The sequence below is a fragment of the Penaeus monodon genome, chromosome 22, assembly GCF_015228065.2.
Source record: "Penaeus monodon isolate SGIC_2016 chromosome 22, NSTDA_Pmon_1, whole genome shotgun sequence".
NCBI lineage: Eukaryota > Metazoa > Arthropoda > Malacostraca > Decapoda > Penaeidae > Penaeus > Penaeus monodon.
Genome location: NC_051407.1, coordinates 23,753,475 through 23,753,983, shown reverse-complemented (window position 1 = coordinate 23,753,983; position 509 = coordinate 23,753,475). Strand labels below are relative to the sequence as shown.

At 38.5% G+C, this 509-nt stretch overlaps 1 protein-coding gene across 4 annotated transcripts in view; it reads left to right on the top strand.

The window, feature by feature from the left end:
* The window catches only part of LOC119587031 (pleckstrin homology domain-containing family F member 2-like), a gene marked incomplete at its 3' end in the record, with an annotated part of 20,882 nt that overhangs the window by 12,758 nt on the left and 7,615 nt on the right, over positions 1–509 (top strand). For all 4 annotated transcript variants that reach the window (XM_037935774.1, XM_037935776.1, XM_037935777.1 and 1 more), the window contains 1 exon segment: positions 223–425. In XM_037935774.1, the coding sequence (XP_037791702.1) occupies positions 223–425 (203 nt within the window).

Sequence of the window (509 nt, the reverse complement as noted above, 5' to 3'; positions counted from 1 at the left end):
TTTATTTACACATACTTTTCTTATCCACCTATCTGAATATCTGTCTGTAGATCAGCACAAATCTGTCTGCATAATCATTGTTTGTTTCAGCTTCACGAATGTGTACATTGAGGTTCAGATTAAGTAAGATTCTACAGTTCTTAGCACAGAACCTTCATGTATAAGTCATAGAAATGAAATAGATCAAGAAAAAGAATTTTAAACAAACAATTTCTCCCGCAGTGAACAGTGAGGCAAATACACGGCGTATTGCCATGGTGGAGTCCTGTTTCGGGACTTCAGGGCAGCCGTTAAATGTACCTGGCCGTGTGTTGGTAGGGGAGGGTGTTCTAACAAAGATGTGCAGAAAGAAGCCCAAACCAAGGCAGTTTTTCCTCTTCAATGATATCCTGGTATACGGAAATATTGTGCTCAATAAAAAGAAGGTAAGTGTATACTTAACTTACAAATTTGTTGAATGTGGATTACCTCTATATTGATTCCAAGGCTCATTAATCCTCTGCCCCCTT